The sequence below is a fragment of the Haplochromis burtoni genome, unplaced genomic scaffold (genome assembly GCF_018398535.1).
Source record: "Haplochromis burtoni strain Fernald_Lab_line unplaced genomic scaffold, NCSU_Asbu1 Contig_108, whole genome shotgun sequence".
NCBI classification, from domain to species: Eukaryota; Metazoa; Chordata; class Actinopteri; order Cichliformes; family Cichlidae; genus Haplochromis; species Haplochromis burtoni.
The window spans coordinates 432,800-446,544 of NW_024582469.1; the positions used below are offsets into that span (position 1 = coordinate 432,800).

Sequence of the window (13,745 nt, forward strand, 5' to 3'; positions counted from 1 at the left end):
AATTGGATTGTGTCAGAAAACACTAAGAACAAGGAGAGTCAAAGGATAGGACAACATTTGTATGAAAATATGGTTTAGAAATGAAAAAGGTGAAAAATTAAGGAACAGCGTTTTACTGAATTCAAAGTCAGGCCTGGAAAAAGCCCTGATAGCTAAGGCTTTGACTCGGATTGTGTCTGAAAATGCCAAGATGCATGACAGTCATGAACGCTTGCTAAGTAGGGGGTATGCGGACTTGAACCGGTGACCTCTTGATTTGCAGTCAAATGCTCTGCCACTGAGCTATTCCACCGTTCTTCGTAATGCTTTAAAAGAACCCTGATAGCAAAGGCTTTGACTCAGATTGTGTCTGAAAATGCTAAGATGTATGACAGTCAAGAACGCTTGCTAAGTAGGGGGCATCCGGACTCGAACCAGAGACCTCTCTCCTGATCTCAACATAAGACCTGGTTCATTAGATTAGAACACCCATTATGCATCTGGAAATTATAGGAAGCAGAAGCAGGGAGCTATACGCCCTGAATCGAATTAAAAATCCACCCCTGTAGCTATCAAATTAAGATGAAATCCACATGAACTTATCAGTTAGGGCAACAAGAGATGCTAAATTACATAATGTCAAATTATATGTCTCCTGTACTCAAAGTGAGAACTGGTTCCACAGAACAGAAGCCTGATAGTTTTGGGCTTCTGAATGGAAATTTAGCCCATAGGCCTGAAGGAACAGGTTTTCTCATAGTTGAAAGAATGCCTGGATATGTTGGATGAGCTTTATAGTTTTATGTTTTTTAACATGTAAAATCAGATTTCCTCAGATTTTAAAGTATGAACTTTAACTTGAATTGAAAAATATATAAACAGACATGATTTTAAACCTTGGAAGTTTCTGTGATATAACTCTCTAACCAAACTGAACACTAAGAAGATTGAGACTGATCTAAAAAAAGAATACTTTTGCCTCATTTTTACTAAAAAAAAAAGGGGGAAATATTAATAACATTTAACAGTGATTGTTTTATAGCTACTCGGAGCAATGCCTTGTGAGTCATAGTATTAAACATTACCTCGCTGACCAGCTCCCCAGCTTTCTTTGCTTGCAGGACATCCAGAGATTTCGAGGCCTCCCAGCCAACACCCTTCATCCAGTTCAAATCTGACCTGTACTGTTTCTGAAAACAGACGTGCGCGCATATCAGTATCAAATTCTGCAGCACTTTTGCATGAAATGATTGGTCATTCCAGTGCCTAAAAGTAAGATTTACATCGCTTTGTAGTCCATAAGCCTTCTTCGCCCAGGCAACATTAATGTCAGTTGGCAGAGTAGTGTATTCATGGAGTATAGTCCTATAATTGGTCTCGGTTGCCAGGTCTTGAGCCTTCTTGGCATGGCTGATGTTCAGCATATCCAGGGAAACACTGGAAATGAAGATTAGTTTCAATGAGGAGCTTTGTTCCAAAACTGCAGAAAATGAAAGGTCAGTTATTGTTGAGTTATATTGAATCGGTGCTCTTTGCTGATTGGGGTCTACTTAAAAAGAAGGATAATACACTTCATTTTACTTTGACTTTATCTGGGGTGATGGCTCATGCAGTCTTTATTAGAGTTTGTTTGACCTTTTGAAATGAAATGTTCTGTAAAACTTTCTAAATTGCTGCTGGTATGAAAAGAAAGCAGGATATTGCTAAGGAATCTGCTAATAATGTTTGTAATAATCTAAAAGCTTCTGTCAGTAGTTTTCCTCTTCAACTGATATCTGATAACTGATATAAGCTCTTTATCTCATTTTTAGAGTTACTGAAATGCTATAACACATGCATCATTACCCTCTGAGGTATAAGGATAAGAATATTAGGGATAAATGACCTCGCTAACTCAGAAAATGCAAAATGAATTGCTTCACTTATTACCAATTAATTGAAGAAGACCATGCGATACAGATTTAAGAAACTATACCCAACTATAAATGACTCCCTTTACTTTATCTCTAGTACCAGATGCATCTGGGTGTGAAGAACTAAGCTTGGCCTCACCTGTATTTGGTCTTAGTGTCCTCGTAGTTCTTTTTGTAGTGGCGATCACTCTGTAGTTTGGTGGCCAGAGTGGAGTGAGCCATCTGAGAATCCTCACTGACCGCTTTAATGCCAATCATCTTGCCTTTGTTTTTCTCATACGTCTCTTTGTATTTCACCTGCAAAAAGACAAGAAATAAATGGTTCAAGATGCTAAATGCTACTTCTTAAAGAATCCATTGATTTCAAAATGCTGCAACTCAACCTAACCCAAGGTTATTGCAAATTTCAGAGTAAAAGAGAATAGAAACTCACATCACTAGCCAGGTCTCTCTTGGCTCTTGCTGTGAGTATAGATAGGGAGTCCAAACGGAGCTCAAAGCCCTTTTCCCTCTGCTTCTCCCAGTTGCTCTTGTACACTTTCTGCAAAGACAAATGCATGAGGAAAAAAACCATATCATCACCTCACACGCACATATTGAGAAACTCGTTAAATTGCTTTCACCTTCAGGTGAAAACACAGAAAATTGTGAGGGCTGCGTGAGACAGACTTGAGACAATTTGTGAGACAAATTAAGCGTGAAAGACAATTTCACGTTGAACGGTGCGTGAGCTGCTACTTCAAAAGACTTAAAGTGCATTATATCATGTCATGTGGATTTTTAAAAGCAAATCTAATTTTGATAATTTTAAATTATTGGACTGAATAACTGGTTAACCAGCTTGATTTTGTGCCATATGGAGACACTAAGTAAGTTCACCTGAATATAAGAAATTGGCTTAAATAGATTCCGCTTTCTGAGAACAACACTATGTCGAATCAGGTCACAGAATCAAACTTCCTTGGCGTTTTTAAGAAGATAAAATACAGTTTGCTTGTGACATTTTATATATATATATATATATATATATATGTGTGTGTGTGTGTGTTTGGTTGATATATGCAGTTTTGTGATGATACCCTATGATTCATTAACTTGTAGAATCATCTTCAGCAGCAATAACTTGAAGTAATCGTTTTCTGCAGATCCTGGTTGCTAGTTTTTTACCTTTTTAATTTCTATGAAAGAACAAAGGACGTACTTGGTTTTCCACAAAAAGTCCCTTTAAAACATAATTTGTCAAATGATTGCATGCATGAACTTATACCAGTTCAAGTGTAAGACACACGGCAGTCAACTGCACATTCTTGAGGAGCTTGTATAACGTAGCAGATAACAGATATAGTTTAAAAATGTGAATATTTGTTTTCTACATCAATTTTTTTATAAATGAACTTACTGCACTGAGAAGGTCCGCGTTAGCCTTTGCTTGTCTGAAAAGAGGTTCGTCCTTTGTGATGGTGTACTGGTGCAGCATCTGCTCTGTGTTTGCTTTGTAGGCCAACTGAAAAGTCACATAGATTAGTATATACTGCAAGAATGCACTAGAATGAATGGCGTCTCATTCCGGCTCTAAAGTGGAGACTTACATCGCTCTGCAGTTCCTGGCTTTTCTTTGCGTGCTTGATGGAGAGATCATCGGCCACCTGGGTGAACCTGATGCTGTCTGCCTTCTGACGGTATTTGGTCTGAGAGAAAAAAGCAGCCAAATAAATGGGGTGCTTGAAGGAAAACAGCAACAAACTAAAATATAAACACAAGCACATTTCCACTCACATCACTAAGCATCTCTCCAGCTTTCTTTGCCTGAGTGATGTTGAGACATCCTTCGGTCTCCCAGCCCACTCCTTTCATCCAGTTCAAGTCTGAACGATACTGGTTCTGCAGAGAGGAACAAATGTCAAGAAAGACTTCTCCAAAAGACTTCTCTTTGCCTTTTTCTTCATGTCTCTGCATTTAAAAGAGACCCCTTAACCAAAATATCACCCTCAGGTGGCTCTCTCACCTCACTTTGGAGGGCATAAGCCTTTTTGGCCTGCTGGACCTTGATGTCATCTGCCATGACTGTGTAGTCGTGGAGCTTTGTGCGATACTCCAGGTCACTGGCGAGTGCCTGGGCCTTCTTGGCATGGCTTAGGTTGATCATGTCCAGAGGAAGGCTGTACTGGGCCTGGCTCTCTTTAGAGCCCTTCTTGTATTCAATCTGAAGTTGTAACAAAAAGCAATAGGTAACCTCTGAGGTTATACTCTGGGCTTGTGTGAGTCACACAAGTCTACACTATTACATTGCAGGTCAAGCAATTCTACTTACATCACTGCTCATCTTAGCCACTTGCAGAGAGTGCAGAGTCTTGGAGTCGCTCACGTTGACCCCCACAGCCTTCTCCTTGTTCTTCATGTAACTCGCTTTGTATTTAATCTGAAACACATGCCCGTCTGACTTGATTTCATTTGCCAGCTTTTACTTCTGATTAAAGCCACTTAGATTTTTGCTTAGATGTCTTTGCAGCAAAGAGAAGCGTGAGTTTACTTACGTCACTTGCAAGGTCTCGGGAGGCCTTGGCTGCTTTGACGCTCAGATCGTCCACACCAATTTCACAAGCTTTAGACTTTGTCTTCTCCCACTCCTCTTTATATTTAATCTGAAGAAACAGAAATGGATTATGGCATCATAATGCCAATAACAAGATAGATCATGTAGATTGGTATTGAATTCTGGGTGCTTGCATGACGAGTGAAGGTAAGCTATTGATGCAAGTGTGAGAAGAGTAAACTTACATCGCTACACAAAGCAGCATTGGCTTTGGCTTTTTGGATTTGGGGCAGGTCTTGGGATAGTGTGTACTGATGCTTTGTCTTCTCATACCCGGCTTTGTAATTTAACTAGAGGCCACATGAATTACATGGTTAGAAAAACTAAGAAACTTATTAAGTGTTATGCATGGTGTTATACTGTTTACTTACATTGCTGACAAGCTGAGCATTTTTCTTGGCCAAAACAATGTCAGGTGTGTCTGTCACTGACTTGTACTTCACCTGGTCAATGTGCTGCCTGTAGTTCCTCTGCAACCACAATGACAACAGCGCTGGGATGAAGTTTGCTATCTGAGAACTGACTTTACATTTGAATAATTTTTCTGATTTTAAGTGCTTTTAAAAAAGAAAATTTTAGCGTTAAAATGTCCCTTTGTCTTAATTAGATTGTTGGAGGCTGTACCTCTTTCAGTGGATCCAGTTTTCTTTGGCTTTGATAACCTGGCGTAAGATTGGCCGGGTAGTTGTATTCAGCCTGCTCCTGCTCACAGCCTTGTTTATAAGTAATCTGAGATATGCAGGACAAAACCACCACATCAATAAAATCACTCGCACAGACAGTTGACAGTTTATCATTTTCTATTTACAAATTAAACATGTAAAATTGTTTCTTTTTATCCGTGTAATATGAAATCAAATCCAACCAAGCAGATCTAATACACTGATTTGATTAAAAATAAGACTTACATCACTTGCCAGCTTCCTCACTTTCATGGCATGCATGGTCTTCTTATCAATACCCGAGTCTTCATAGTGGCCTTTCATACCAGTAGTGTATTTCTCTTTATATTTGTTCTATAGAAAATATTTGTTTAAAAAGAAACATGTTCATGTGCTAATATCAGGTATTAATATATAAATACGTTGTTTGTAGGGTGTCAAAAAATCTACAAAATTATCAAAATATATATATTTGACATTGTTTTTGCGATTAAACTTACATCACTGGTGAACTTGGCAACCTTGGCTGCATTTTGAAACTGTGGGGTCTCACAGAAATTGATGCTGTGTCCTTTGCTGTTCTCCAAGTCTTTTTTATACTCCACCTGTTAGCAAACGTAAAAATAAAGCAGCCAAGCTGTAACATTTTTCACTGCAACCTCATTTTTCTGTTTTCCACAGTGAGAGCTGATCCTGTGTGACACATTGGTGCCTACATGGCTAAATATACAGTAAAGTTCCTCCCACTAATCAGTCACCATCACTGACACTCCATCATCACTCGAGAGTCTCTGAGACCAACCTTTAATCTTAAACATGCTTTGCTGAGCTTAACATTAAAACCATTTCCCTATTTAACATGTCAGTCTCTTTATCATGAAAATATCACACAGGGGAAACCTCACCTTTAAACACTGGTGCTTGAAGTTATATGATCATGGCTGTTATTGGGGCCGTCTTTTCTGCTAGCTTTATGCTCAAGTGCAAATAAAGTCACTGATCTCAACCTCTGGATGCTGTTTGAATCGTTGGAGCTGTTTAAAATATTTTCATAAAATTATCTGAGAAATCTAATGCTTTGTGCTCCAGTGTGGTGAGTGAAATACCAGTATCACATTTAGTACTGATATAAAGTCTATTGATGCACCATGCTAATCAAGTTTGCTAGTGTTAGCTTGTGGTGGGCAGATTAATCCAATGCTGGTATTGGTTTTGGATCGACAGTAGTGCTATATGATCGATATTTTATTTCTATCTTCTTACTTGAGTATGTAGTCCACTGGATTGGGTTAAATATTGTTTTTTTAATGCAAAAATATACCTCAGTCATCTTGTGTTCACTGTCAAATCTATAGCACAACAGAAACTGGCACAAAGTGCTTTAGAGACAGGCACATTTACATTCCAGGTCTCCAAAAAACAGTTTCCATAAGCAATAAAAAGCTGAAAAGTGTGTTTTATTGTGTAAACTAAAACTGAAAGTGATTTAGTGTTTATTAAATGTGATGATGATGATGATGATGATTCATCTTTTAAAATCATGACATGCTGCTCTTTGCTACACAAGCTGCCTTTATAGGTTAAAAAGTATCAGTGTGGGCATTGGTATCTGAAATACTTGCCCTGTATTTACTTAAAATACTTTACAATTCGCAGTATAGAGCAGCACTAGTGTTAGCTGATAACTTCTCATCCAAATATTTCTACTTTTGGATTAAAAAGCCAAAACGACTACACTCCAGGGTTTAAAATGCAACTCACCAACCATGCTATGTTCTTTATTTACAGTCTGTCATTATATCATAAACATTATTTGAAGCATAAAACAAAAAAACAAAAACAAAACTGAGATAATGTGTCTGTGTGGTTTTGGTGGAAAATTAAATTCAGAATAAGAGCTAATTTCTAACACACGTATTTTTAAGGCTAAGAATAGATTCTTAAAAATAAAGCGCAGTGTGAGGTAACCTTAGTTTGGCAGGATGGGCCATGACCTTGGAGGTAAGCTGTCACCTCACCACACAAGCATTTCAGAGATGCTGAAAATGCAATTCAGGAGGCTTCATGTCTGCTGGACGCTGACACAGTACACCCAATATCTCCCACTCTTAAACACACATACATACATTTACCTGAGACTGACTGTTGCTTAGACAAAAAGCTATTTGAATATTCACATTGTTCTTTCTCTACGCTCTGAATAAATCTAGACACACAAATGTATTTAGCGAAGGTTGTATGCTTCTCACGGGCCTCACCTCACTGACAATCTTGTTGATTTTTCGTGCGTTCTTCAGTGCCAGATTATCCTCAGAGGTCAGACTGTGAAAGTGTGACGTGCCCTTCATCTTGTTTAAGTCTTTCTTGTATTTTAACTGGAAAGAGATGAAAAATTACTAAGCGTGTTGCAGGAGGAGAAGGACAAACAGTTTTGCTCCTGCAAGGTTGAGGAACACACACAAACAGAGTCTAATTCAGTCACTGCGGATAGTTTAGAGAATGATGACATCAAGTCTCCTCATTGTTGTCCCTCGTCTGCTATTCTGCCCGGTGTTGACAAGGACACTTGATTGATGAAGCTGAAACTCTTACACACTACACTCTGCAATGTTTTGACAACATTTACTACTAGTCCACATGACTAGATGACAGATACAAGCTCCCTTTATAACTACACGCAATCCTTCCAACACCTACACAACAAAGCATCTAAATGTTAGACTCAACATATTTGGGGCTCAGGAGGTAAAGCAGGTCATCTGCTGATCGGAAAGTTTGTGATTTGATCCCTGGCTCCTCAGGTCTGCATGCCAAATATCCTTGGGCAATATACTAACCTCTCCGATTCATCCATCAGAGTGTGAATGCTAGTGAGAAAGCACTGAAGAAAGTGAATGTGGCATGTTGTATAAAGCGTTTTGAGTGCGCTGGGAGAGTAGAAAAAGGGCTAAATAAGACTCAGTCCATTTACCAAGATGGACCAATTACATGTTTGTCAAAGATACTTACAGCTTTTAGAAATATTTCACTGGGTCCACAGTCAGATTGATACTTACATCACTGGCAATTTCCTGTGCCTTCTTTGCAAGGTGATAACCAGGCGTAATCATGGCGGGGAAACTGCCTTTACCTCGCTGTTGCTCGTATTCTTCAGTATAGGCAATCTGGAAACAGGAGAGCACTTTGCTTTATGTAGTTCACTTTGAATTAAAACAAACTGATGGAACAGTGACAGTAATTTTTATACGTGGCTGAAGTTCTCTGCATTTTCTTTGGCATGGACAATCTCAGTAACGGCCGCTTCAGCGCTGGCTTTCCCCTTTATCTCCTGTTCGTACATCTGACGATACTTGATCTGGTTCAGCATGAAAACAACAGCATTTAAACATTTGATCACGAACATGCATTAGTATTTACTTGCATATGTGTGTGCTGTTTTTTTTTGTTTTTTGTTTTGTACTACTTACGTCACTGGCCTGCTCAGTGGCCTTCTTTGACATTTTGTATCCAGGCGTAAGGTGTGCAGGGAAACTACCTTTACCTCTCTGCTGCTCATATTCTTCTGTGTAGGCATACTGATGAAAAAGAGGTGATGCCTCATATCCATAAATATATTATTGTAACAATATATATGTTTATAGTTGAGCAGAGCTAGTTAAAAAAAAATGTCAACAATGTCTGAAGGGCTTACATCGCTAACAATTTGTCCTTGTTTCTTGGCCAGAATCACCTCAGGGGGGTCCACAAATGTTGTGTATTTGGAAACTCTTTCCTCGTGTCCTTTTTTATATTCCAGCTGAAGAGAAAGACAACAAAGCAATTTTATTTGGCCTCTTGAATTTTTGATAAACTTGCATGAATTGTTTAACAGAAAGGGAAAATCAGTGAAGTTTAATCTTTTCTGTGAGGTACAGAAAGCTAAATGAAATCCACTTACATTACTTGCTAAGGTATTTGCCTTCTTGGCAGTTTGGTAGCCCGGTGTGATCATTGCAGGGAAGCTACCCTTTGCTTTTGACTGCTCATATTCTTCTGTGTATTTGACCTGCACAAAAAAGAAGCCACAAAATCAGCCATGTGACCAACACTGTTAAAAATTGTAAGTTTTTTTTATATCAACTATTTAAATAGAATATACTCATGATACAACAACACAACAACCAGTGAGAAAAAAAATGTGTACTCACATCACTGATGGTATTCTGTGCCTGGGACATTGTCACTATCTCCTGGTTGCTCACCATCCCTGAATACCAGGTCTGCTGCTGTGAGAACTCAGACTGAGACTGAAAGGCCTGCTTATATATAAAAGATAAACATGGTCAATTACAAATGTTCCTAAACCAGGCAATTATGCATCTTGCAAGGTTTTTATGAACCTGTTAAATAAGCCATGCAATTCATTTATGTGAAATGATACAAAAAATAAACAAGTGCTTACTCATGACAGACAAAAGATTTGGCTGAATTAAAATACTAAAGTAGAAGAAATTAGGAAGTTTGAAGAATAATTTGTAATTCTTCTCTCTTTTATTTGATAAAGATAAGAATTTGGGTTGAAAATTCCCTTTAAAAGGGTTCAATGGCCAGTTGCTCTCCCAGGAGCTCACCTGGCTGGCCATCTGATTGGCTAGGCAAGCCTTCTCCAGCTCCATGGATCTCGTGTCACAGTGGAATGTGGACATAAAGCGTTCGCCATCTTCGCGATACTTCAGCTACAAGGATGGCACATGGATGACAAGCATTAAGCCAAGGCCAGCGAGCATTTGCACATGCAGACGCTGCACATGTGACTGCAGCATCCATTTTGGTAGTTGGATGCTACTAATCACCTAAAAATAAGAATATATATTTTTTACTGCTAGTCCTAACTGGTATTGCTTTACTTCAACAGTGCCAAACATCTCTCTATTCTTGTGCTGCAGGAGAACCTGAGCTGAAAAGCTAAATGATGAAGGGATAATGTTAGAGAGCTGGTATTAATAACTAAGATGTTCCACTCAAGATGGTACAAGACCTGCCCAGAACAAACCAGAATAGAGTACTTTGTATATCATCCTAGAGTTGTAAAAACCATCCCAAACTAATCTTAGAATAGCTCTATGTCAGAGGAAGAGACAGGACAGAGTGACGTCTCTAGAGCATCATCGCCTAAAGGGTATAAAGTACAATCAATAGGAATAAGAAAGCAAAAGCTGCATGTTAACCCAAGCAAGATATACACTTTTTAAATGTTCAGTGGGGTAAATCTAGACAGGGGGTTGAGGGCCACTCATGATCCGAGGTCAGCCCTCAGATCAAATGTTGAAATGTTAATTCCCACATCCCTCCAGTGGCTTAAAACAGTAGCCGAGGCGCTTGCTAGCCTACTGCTAATATAAGCATGAGAGCCTTGCGTGAACTTAGAGGCACAGACAGACTCAGACAGACAGAAACAGGTGGCTGAGCAGAGGAGAGGAAGGGATGTGAAGCTGTTTTTCCTGACATATAATTTTAGCCCGTTGAAGCATAAAGTGGGCTAAGTGGAGGGGGGTATCTAGCCCCTGTCAGGGAAACAGAAATAACCTGAGCCAGTCTCCATTCCAAACCACCTCCGTCACCACGGCCTCAGAACCACCGACCACCTCTCGTAAAGAAGGAATTAGACCTTTGTGATCCAACAGTAATGGATACAAATGCTCAGGGTCAAATCTCAAGTTTTTTACTGCCTTTTTAGACCTCGGTGTTCAGTATAAATAACAATCTTTAGAGTAGACACAGCCATAAACTGTCTTTCCTCTAGTGCCATAGACAGCAACAACAATGCCAGTGAGTCAGAGGACTGAAACATGTTGTATGGCATGCATGATGCTGCTGTGGTTTTGCTCAGGATGTCCTCTTACCTCACTGCTGGCCTTACTTTGCTTCTTTGCGTTAATGTTGATGGGGGTCTCATAGACGCTTGTGAATGTGTTGTTCCTTGGATTGTGCCTGAAAGGATGAGATACACATATAGTTGCCAACATGGTCACACCAGGTGTAATTCACAACGTTAAAAACGGGACCCTGGCTATTGTGCAATCGTGGTTTACTAAGATGCAGTTAATTTGCCTCCTCTGTGCTTTACTCATTAAAAAAAGATTACGTTTTTATTTATTTTTATCATGTCTGGTGATTAACTACAAACGCTCAATAGGCATTGCAGTAGTATTGACTCCTACTTACACAGAGCAGTATGGTCTCTTCTTGTGGCTGACAAAGTTATTTGGAGTGAGTACCATTTTGCAGACATCACAATGAAAACATGCTTTGTGCCAATTCTGCCAAAAATGAAAGAAAGAAAAAGAAAGACAGACCATGAATCTTTAAATCCGTGTTCAGAGGAAACATGACTGGAATCTAGTTCATTAAGCAGAGAAAAAATGCTGGACAAGTAATTTCTGTTATATCTGATTAATAAGAGGCCCAGAATAACATCAGTAATCACATCACATTTTTCCACATGGACTCAATGACCGATTCTCTAAAGCTTTAATGTCACTGCTAAACTGTAAGTCTTTTCTTTGTCCAGTCTTTTAATTAAAAACAATCTTATATCCATAACCATTGTGCAGCTGTTATTAGTTTTATGGCTAACACAGACACATTTGAGAGTTCACTTTAACCCAAGAAGGCATTTATTTATAAATGCTTTAATGTATTACCTGGTCAATGCAGTTGATCTTCTCAGCTGGGTAGACCACAAACCCACACCTGGCGCAAGACTGCATGGTGAATGTTTTCCCTTCTTCTCAAAATCTCTCGGGAAAACCAATAAAACTAGCGTGAAGTATTGGCCAAAATGAAGTCGGGTCAGTCAGACGGACAGACGGCCCTTTAGCTGAGGAACTGGGAATCCCAGACAGTAGCGGTAGTGCGTCTCTGGTGGCTGAAAACTTAGCTCTGTGACTGTGGGACTGTGAAACTGGCTCTTACTTCACACCATGTCCCATGATGGACCACCCCCCTTCTGTGCCCCGTGCTCAAAGACTGGCCGAGTCCAGCTGTCTGTCTGCAGTGAGGGGGAAACAGAGTGACAGAGAGTTCACGTGTCAATCTATATGTGTAATGATCCTCAGTTGGACAGCTACCTCAGCTTTGAGTATCTCCACATGACTAACAACATAAAACTGTGATTCCCTGTGTAATACTTTTACTTAGTCAAGTCACCAGCCATGCATGTAAACACAAAGTGTAGGCTGCTTGTTTAAGGAAGGTTTCTGTAGACTTACAAAAGATGTAAAGAATAATGACACAGGATTAATACAGACATACGAGAAAAAATACACATAAAGTGAATACTAAAGAAAAAGGTTAACGCAACATTAGCAAACAGCTTTTTTGACATAAAATGAGGCAATCAAGACCCTCTGAAGCTCAAAAGGGTCAGGGCTGTATTCACTGTAGGAAGACTGTCATGAGGTTGAGGTTTTTAATCTAACTGTGATAATAGGTCACATACCTTGACCTCATAGGATTTTTTTTGTGATTTTTGATAGATTAAATATGCAATAGGAGTAAATATTTAATTAATTGTTTATAGAGTATTCTTATACTTGAAGCAAATAGTTTTATATTAGGGAATTAGTCAGTTATAACATATTACTTTTCTTTGCGTGATCAGAGACGTTCGATGTTTGAGGTTATTAACTTCAGTCTATAATGTGACATTTTATCTGTGATGTCTTAAAATGCTTCTTTGATTTTCTAATGGATCAACTGTTTTAGTCTAAGATACAGTAGGACTTCTTGTGCCTTTTACAATTTCATTACAATAAGAATAGAAACAGGAGCAGAAACAGAAATACTCTGTTAGATAAAATAATTTTAAAAATAACTAAATAAGCTTGAATTAGTAGCAACCAAGATACAGAAAATAACAATTAAATGTCTTAGTGTAATAGCCACAGATAGAATGGATCTCTTCGAGTGCTCAGAGATCCTTTGGGCCAATGAGGCTGTTGCTGTGTGTGCTGCAGTGACCAATCAGAGAGGCATGTGTCGGGTGGGATAGATTGCCCATGATGCTGAGGAGTTTCTTCAGCATCCTGCTCTCACACCTCTCCACTCCCAGAACTGAACCAGCCTTTTAGTTTTTTCATTCATGCTGGCATCAGCTGCTTGCACTCTGCTGCCCCAGCTCACATAGAAAACCACACTTGCCACCAGAGTGATAAACATAGACTGATATTGAAGGCTCTGAGCTTCCTTAATAGATGCAGGAGACTCTGGGTGAAGAAGAGGGTGAAGAAGAAGGATCGTAAAACAGTTCCCTGTGCTGTTCAGTGTACTGTCAAAGCAGCAGCTCCCCAGCCGGAACTGCCTGGTAGTCTAAGGCTCTACCAGATCCAGATAACAGAGGATTAGCATACAGTTTTAATTTGGTATATTTGATAGGTGCTTTTCAATACCCTGCGAGGCACTGAATAAGATTTTCTTTAAACTTTAAGCAGTGATTAAGAGACAGAAAAAATATATAAGAAACAAACTGCATTTGTAATTTAGGGCAACATTAAACAAATTAATATACATACCTGGCATAGATTATTCGCTTTATGCTGTATTATTATGTCTTCACCG

At 39.1% G+C, this 13,745-nt stretch overlaps 1 protein-coding gene across 4 annotated transcripts in view; it reads right to left on the bottom strand.

Moving 5' to 3' along the window:
• The window catches only part of LOC102312206 (nebulin-related anchoring protein), a 41,228-nt gene extending 29,095 nt beyond the window's left edge, over window positions 1-12,133 (bottom strand). Inside the window, exons 1-26 of one of the 4 annotated variants that reach the window (XM_005928171.3) lie at window positions 11,831-12,133; window positions 11,352-11,446; window positions 11,030-11,117; window positions 9,758-9,862; window positions 9,335-9,442; window positions 9,085-9,192; window positions 8,839-8,943; window positions 8,615-8,722; window positions 8,395-8,502; window positions 8,204-8,311; window positions 7,406-7,522; window positions 5,648-5,752; window positions 5,394-5,501; window positions 5,110-5,214; window positions 4,857-4,955; window positions 4,671-4,775; window positions 4,427-4,534; window positions 4,204-4,311; window positions 3,898-4,095; window positions 3,669-3,773; window positions 3,482-3,580; window positions 3,292-3,396; window positions 2,326-2,433; window positions 2,032-2,189; window positions 1,263-1,416; window positions 1,065-1,169 (exon numbers count right to left, since the gene is read on the bottom strand). In XM_005928171.3, the coding sequence (XP_005928233.1) occupies window positions 1,065-1,169; window positions 1,263-1,416; window positions 2,032-2,189; window positions 2,326-2,433; window positions 3,292-3,396; window positions 3,482-3,580; window positions 3,669-3,773; window positions 3,898-4,095; window positions 4,204-4,311; window positions 4,427-4,534; window positions 4,671-4,775; window positions 4,857-4,955; window positions 5,110-5,214; window positions 5,394-5,501; window positions 5,648-5,752; window positions 7,406-7,522; window positions 8,204-8,311; window positions 8,395-8,502; window positions 8,615-8,722; window positions 8,839-8,943; window positions 9,085-9,192; window positions 9,335-9,442; window positions 9,758-9,862; window positions 11,030-11,117; window positions 11,352-11,446; window positions 11,831-11,896 (2,886 nt within the window). In that variant the 5' untranslated portion in view covers window positions 11,897-12,133. Of the gene's footprint in view, window positions 1-1,064; window positions 1,170-1,262; window positions 1,417-2,031; window positions 2,190-2,325; window positions 2,434-3,291; window positions 3,397-3,481; window positions 3,581-3,668; window positions 3,774-3,897; window positions 4,096-4,203; window positions 4,312-4,426; window positions 4,535-4,670; window positions 4,776-4,856; window positions 4,956-5,109; window positions 5,215-5,393; window positions 5,502-5,647; window positions 5,753-7,405; window positions 7,523-8,203; window positions 8,312-8,394; window positions 8,503-8,614; window positions 8,723-8,838; window positions 8,944-9,084; window positions 9,193-9,334; window positions 9,446-9,757; window positions 9,863-11,029; window positions 11,118-11,351; window positions 11,447-11,830 lie in introns of all 4 variants that reach the window. The other 3 variants (XM_042223286.1, XM_005928172.3, XM_042223287.1) reach the window with 3 other exon arrangements.
• Between the last annotated feature and the right edge of the window lie 1,612 nt (window positions 12,134-13,745).